General features: G+C 44.7%; 1 protein-coding gene across 1 annotated transcript; it reads left to right on the forward strand.

The window, feature by feature from the left end:
• Nucleotides 1-1,885: 1,885 nt before the first annotated feature.
• fuz (fuzzy planar cell polarity protein) lies at nt 1,886-6,014 on the forward strand. Its single transcript, XM_023796094.2, has 2 exons — nt 1,886-2,079; nt 2,502-6,014. Exon 2 carries the CDS (start codon nt 2,564-2,566, stop codon nt 3,815-3,817), a length of 1,254 nt encoding a protein of 417 aa, XP_023651862.2. The 5' UTR covers nt 1,886-2,079; nt 2,502-2,563; the 3' UTR covers nt 3,818-6,014.
• Nucleotides 6,015-6,911: the final 897 nt, after the last annotated feature.

Consider the following 6,911-nt stretch of genomic DNA (forward strand, 5'->3'; position numbering starts at 1 on the left):
CTATGTCATCCGCGAACTTCACAATGGTGTTGGACCTGTTGGAGGCAACACAGTCGTAGGTGTAGAGCGTGTAGAGCAGGGGGCTCAGAACACACCCTTGAGGAGCTCCAGTGCTGAGGGTGATGGTGCTTGACACACGGGATCCCACTCTCAATGTTTGTGGTCTACCAGTGAGGAAGTCTAACACCCACCTGCACAGCTGGGAGTTCAGACCCAGGTCCCCCAGTTTGGTGAACAGTCTAGATGGGACGATGGTGTTGAAGGTTGAGCTGTAGTCCACAAACAGCAGCCTTACATAATTCCCATTTCGACTGTTAGGGCAGTAGGCAAACTGTAATGGGTCTATGGAATTGGGGATGGATGAACAGATTAAGTTCTTAACCAGCCTTTCAAACACCTTCATGACCAGAGATGTTAGGGCTACCGGGCGGTAGTCATTCAGGCCGGAGGGCTTGTTGTGCTTCAGGACGGGAACTATGGTGGACCGTTTAAAGCACGTTGGCAAAACAGACAGAGCTAGAGACTCATTGAAGATAGTAGTGAAAACACCAGTCAGCTGATCAGCGCAGCATCGCAGAACCCTAAGGCCACATTCAAAGACGGAGCACATGCTGTGACAAGGCTGTCCCATTTCGAAGGGTCCATCAAATGAAGAAATATGTCCTTCTTTTCCAGGGTGGATCCTTTGTGGCCCAACTGATCCCAAGAGCAGATTTTTAGAAGGACACAGTCTACGAAGGCTATGCTTTGAAGGATGCAGCCCCTGAATTGGGATGCAGCTGTAATATCTGGTTGTGTACACGCATTGCCAATTTAGGGTCATTTCTGGATGGGAATGGGGTCTATTAAGTGCACACACCTACTAATGTTTCTACAATAATGTTTATACGAAACTGTATAACCTGTACAGTGTGTATCTCGGTATGTGCGAGGTTTTATGAATCAGATTTTTACTGTTTGTACGAACACAAAATTTTGTTATGTACATTTTCTTCCTCCACAAGAAAGTACAAACATGTTTTATAAATGAGCTCCATATATCATACCAAAGATTGTATGTAAACACATTGGGGCATCTCTGATCAGACTAAAATCAAATATGGCCAACAAATTCGAATATTGTCTGAGGAAGTACGAAAATACAGCATTGATGTGATTTCTCGCTACTGGATTATAAAGTCTCTCCGATGGTTGAAAACTAAAATGAAATTAACTTCTGGCCAAAACAAATAGGGCCAAAGCTTAATGTCATGCAATTAGGTTTTGGCCCATTTTTTTGCCCAGAATTGGATATTGTAACTGCGATGCCATAAACCTGTATACTGTATTTCCTTGCATTCAGTATTCTTAGTACATAATGCCATACTTAATAAACTAGCAGCTCTCCTCTATAATGCTACCCCCGGCCTGGTGTCAAGGTACATTGTTGCCTGGTGTATTGGCACAAGAAATAAAGATTCAAACCTGATTAGATTGTTGTTGCTGCATAATGTAAGGACCCCCCAGGGGCATCAGAGGGGCATGGGTACCCTGACAGATTCAGGGGGCTCAGCACTTTACTGGGGCCCTTAAATATGTAAAAGTGTAAAACTATGTAATGTAAGGGGGAACGTAGTATTTAAAATGTATTGAGATGCAGAGGTTTACATATCTAGAACAAATACCCTAAAAATGCCATCTCCCCATGAAAGTATTAAATTGTTGTTAATTATTGATAATACTTTTACAGTGGAGCTTGACCAGGCGCTCTGATGTTTTCAGTTAGTACAGCCTAACCTGCTGCTTTGAGCATGTTAGCGGTGGTGCCATGCTTTCGGGAGGGGTCTCCCAGCAGCGCGCGCTGGTGGCGCCGGTGGTTGTTATGGAAACGCGGCAGGAAGCGGAAAGGACTCTACAGGCTGGTGATACTTCGCTTTACAACGAGTTTATGTGCTTAAGTAATTAAAAGATATCAGCACCTCTCGTGGGTGGGTTAAACGAGGAACGCAATAAATTAATCCGTGGATAGATAGCAAAGCTAGCCGACTGTAACCGAATAGCAAGATGCAGCGGAATTCATTTATATAGCCGGATAAACTGGTAAGATGTGCAAAGCAGCTATAGTTGACTGATAACGTTTCATTTCTGATTGTTGTAATTTAGCCATTTAGCGTCACATATCTGTCTTTTCAGAATAATATGTAGCTAGTGTTACTGTGTGAGCCAAGTGCTATTTCAAAATATTTGCAGTTAAATAGTCTGTCAGCCATGCAGCTCGGTTTCTCTATGACGGGAACAGTTTGACGGCTCTCTGCTTTTCGTTTAATTCTAGGTGTACGTAAGGGTCACCGTGGATTTACTTTGCATTTTCAGAGATACTGACTTTTATTTTACAAGTGGAACTGGATTTGCGTCGACACAGAAATGAATTAGAATGCCTTTTAGAATGAATTAGTGCTCTAAACCTACGCCTATTTAATTTACCGTTGTGCGATGTCGTACAATTTCGCATGTTTTTACAGGCAAGCAAACTTGAACAAGTCCGGAGTGACAGGAAGACAGCCGATGCGTGTACAGCGGCCCCATGCTGCAGGCCGGCGCAGTGCAGCTCCTGTGCCTCACGGCGAGCAGCGGCGTGCCGCTCTTCTGCCGCGGCGCGTCCAAGCAACTTCCCTTCTCAGTCATCGGCTCCCTGAACGGGGTACATATGTTTGCTGGGGGCCAGGGCGTCCAGCTCTTTAACTGTGACACGGACCGGGGTGGCCGAGTGCTATGGAAAGTTTTCCACGACAGCGTGATGCTGATCGCTGTCACTGGGCAGCGCAGCGATGCCTGCGGCAACCTGCAGCTGCGCCGCCTGCTGGATAACGTGTGGAACTGCATGGTGCTCGTGCTGGGGCTGGAGGAGCTTACTAACGTGCGTAACGTGGAGCGCCTGAAGCGGGAACTGCGCTCCTGCTACCAGCTCATCGACACTTTCCTTGACGTCGGCAAAGACTGGATGGGGGACCTGACGCACTGCGTCGAGTGTCTGCTGCCCGCACAGCCTGCAGTGCTGCAGGACACCCTGAATGCCTTTGCCCAAGCCGCAGAGAGTGACTTTGGCTGCTTGCTGGTCCATGGCAAGATGGTGGTGGCTACTGATAAGTGGTGGCGCCTCGCGCCTCAGGAGGTGGTGCTGTTGGCAGCTCTGGTGCGGACGCTGGGTGGGTCAGCATGCTGTGACTGCCCCATCTTCCTGCCTCAGGGCAGCCCCACGGTGCCCCACCGCCTGCTGCGCTTCCAGCTGCTTCCAGGAGTGAACGTGTGCATGCTGTGCGGACCCACGCCGACGCTACAGAGCGTCGAGGGGGAGCTGGTGGTGCGTTTCTGGCGCCCCCTGGTGGACATGCTCCACGGTTGCCAGGCCCTGCACCAGCGCTGCTTCCCCGGCTCAGTGGGCCTCCACAGGGATGTGCTGGCCCTGTTGCTCATTAACCGGGAGTCCAGTCGGGCCGTGTCTTCTGTCCACCCTGCCCCCTCTGCCCCGGGTGCCCCCTCCCCCATACGCCGCTGGGAGCTGCTGCGCCTCCTCTTCACGTTTGCCACCACCCGCTATTTCAGCCAGACGGAGGCGCCGCAGAAGGGGGAGCAGCTTCCCCCCCCGGAGGAGTTTGCTCCTGGCTTCTCTGATCAGCCCCAGCAGTGTTACCTGGTGACTGACGAGTGCAAATTCTTCGCTCTGCAGACCCCACAGCACCAGCTCTACATCCTGACAGCCGTTTCCGTGCCGACCTTTGCCCTCCGACCCCTGGCCACGCGCACACTCTCTACACTTACTGACTCCACTGGTTTCTAAAGAGCACTGTTGTGGCCATTAAAGATACACTTAAAACATGATGCTTGAATGTTCATCTAAAGTTTACATGGAAGTCTGTTAAAACATGTAGCAAAATAAAATGGGAAAAATTCATATTCTTATGTAATATCAGCATTTCTGCATTTAAAGAAATTAAGCAAAGGTCAGAGATCAAGGTCAGCAAGCACAATCTTTCATGTCATTACACTGGAAAGCGGATAGTGTGGGGCCCAGGGGGCTATCTCTTTGCCTATGACCAGAAGGTTGCTGGTTTGAGCCCCCATTACAAAACAACAACTTTAAATTTGCAAATATCATGACATAGTTGAAATAATTGTTCCTTCCAGTCCTTAGTAAGTGTGGAGTTGTCGGCTCTGTCTTTTTTCAAATAACATGCGACAAGGCTGCACCCATTATCGTTTATTATTCACACCATTTTATTTTGTTTGAGTAAGGGGAGAGTCTAATAATTCCAGGAAACTGGTCAAGGTTTAATGACCGCAATGGCGATTATGAATTTATGATTTAATTGTCCGGTAATAAAATGGAGTACTATCTTACTGTTTTAGTATGTAAAAAATTTCCTAGCCATAGTAACAAGAAACATTTTAGTGTTTTTGGTTTGTCTTTCTCATTATACAAATACCTCAATCATTGTCATTACTGTGGCTTGGTAGTGATACATAAATATTTATTGCATATAATATGCTTCATATACAATAGCTTACTGTATTTAAACATTTACTTTCTTACAAATGAGAATTGGTGACATATAGTTAAAACTATTACTGGACAAAATAGTCAAGGTTATATTACAGTTTTTCTCAGTTGCTTTGGTGCATTTCTCACAACAGAATTAAACTTTGCACAACAGTTAGTTCAACCTCCACAACATGTAGTCGTTTTGGCACAACCTAGTAGCGGTTTCATGTTCATTTCGTCCAAAGGCAAATGCCTTTGGACATGAAGCAGTTGAGTAAGTACAAATATCTAAAGAATGGTCACTTTTGACTTGCTATTCATCACTATCTCCTTGCTTTTATCATGAATGTCACAATTATTTATACTTGTACCGGCTGAATAGTCATTGTCCTTACAACTAATAGTCTTCATTTCATTGCTTGTGTCATTGCACTCAAAATTGTTGAACATCTTGTCAAACAATTTGTACACCCATATTCCTCGTATTGGTGCATACAATACACAACACCTGTTGGCTTTTCTGGACGCTCTTTAAAGGGACCTAATCCCACAAAATGAAAGGGATGATCCTGGTGACAATCGGACAATGTATGTAGTGGTTTGGGATAATGTTAGCTTCCATCACTCTGCTGTAGTCAGGCAGTGGTTTGCAGCACACGACAGGATGCTTATGGAGTTTCTTCCTCCTTACACTCCATTCCTAAATCCAATTGAGGAGTTTTTCTCTTCCTGGAGGTGGAAGGTATATGACAGGCATCCACATACCCAAATGACCCTGCTAGCAGCTATGGATGCAGCTTGTGATGACATCACAGCAGAGTCCTGCAGAGGGTGGATTCGACACTCCAGAAGATACTTTCCCCGATGCATCGATAGAGCTGACATTCGCTGTGATGTTGATGCAAATATGTGGGCAGACAGACGGGAGCGTCTAGATATCAATGATTGATATGCAGCAGTGTCTGTTTTTCAGTTTTTTTTTTTGTTTCATAACTACTGCAGTAAGGTTTACTGTCTAAGTGAGTTTATGTTTGCTGTAAAATGTTTGTTTTACTGTATTTCCCCAGTTGCACAATGCTGTGAACAGTTTCAATTAAATATTATCAAGAGTGCATATGAAGTGTCTTGATTTTCCTTTACAATTTATGGTTTTCAACATGCCATGCATGCTGTCCAGACTTGACATGCCATTGGGAAGCACCTACAAAGAAATCCGTCACATTGAGAACATGTTCAAACCATTTGATTTTGTGACCAAAGGTGTGCTGGTGTGATGACTTGTAATTGTGACAGCCCTGACACTTTGATTGATATAAGTACTTGCTTTTGATGAATATATTATCTGTTTTGATTAAGGGACTTGCTTTTGAAGCATTGGCTACTTATTTTGAGCAACTGACTTGCTTTTGAACAACTGACTTTTCTTTTTGATGAAGTGACTCACTTTTGCAAGTTATCCACCATGTTTTGCAGTTTGCACTAATTGTTTTGAGAAGAGCCTTAGTAGTGGTGCAGAGATCAATTCTGTTGTGAGAAATGCACCAAAGCAACTGAGAAAAACTGTAATAGGGAACCTGATTCCAACTGCTTTGGTATTGAGTATTCTAGCATACGAACCTAAATTAAAATAACAATGCTTGTAACGATGAAAGTAAATGGGTGGCTGGCATTCTGTCTGACGCGTTCCATGGCCGTTTGAGTTGTGGTGTCTGGGATAGGCTCCAGGTTTCCTTGAGACTCTGCTATTGGATGGATGTAGATACACAAACCACATGTTATGTACATCCATGAATGTGTGAAAGCACAGGTCACGTGACAGCTGCACTGTGTGTCTTCATCCTCCTCCCCCCCAACGCTTACCATCATGTGTTTTTGTGTCTGAAATGGGGAATTCCCCAGTCATGACAGGCTTAATCCTTCTAAGCCAAAAAAACTGTTTTTACTGTCCAACAGCATTTTTCTGCAATGTGTTACAATAAAATAAAACTCATTCAGATTGATTAATGAAAAAGCATGGTATAAACTAATCAACCATTTTTATATCTGATTATAGAGTTTATCGGTTGTTTTCCATTTTGTGAAGAGTGCTGGAAACTGACACCTTCAGAAGGCATTTTGGATCCACCCTCGGTGTGATGGCAACACCTCTGTAGCCTAGAGGCAGCGTCAGTAAATATTCTTGAAAATGACAACACACAGAAATGCACAGATTGCTCAAAAGGCCGGCCTCATGCTCCGCCCCGGTCCTACTGTAATGGACTACAAAGAAATAACAGAGGTAAACAGATCCAGGTAAAATGTAGACACGTCTTTGTTTCTCTATTCTCATGGCTTTACTAATATAAAGTCGTTTGCAATTGCAAATTATATGACATTAATATAACAGGGCCAT

The sequence above is a fragment of the Paramormyrops kingsleyae genome, chromosome 4 (genome assembly GCF_048594095.1).
Source record: "Paramormyrops kingsleyae isolate MSU_618 chromosome 4, PKINGS_0.4, whole genome shotgun sequence".
NCBI classification, from domain to species: Eukaryota; Metazoa; Chordata; class Actinopteri; order Osteoglossiformes; family Mormyridae; genus Paramormyrops; species Paramormyrops kingsleyae.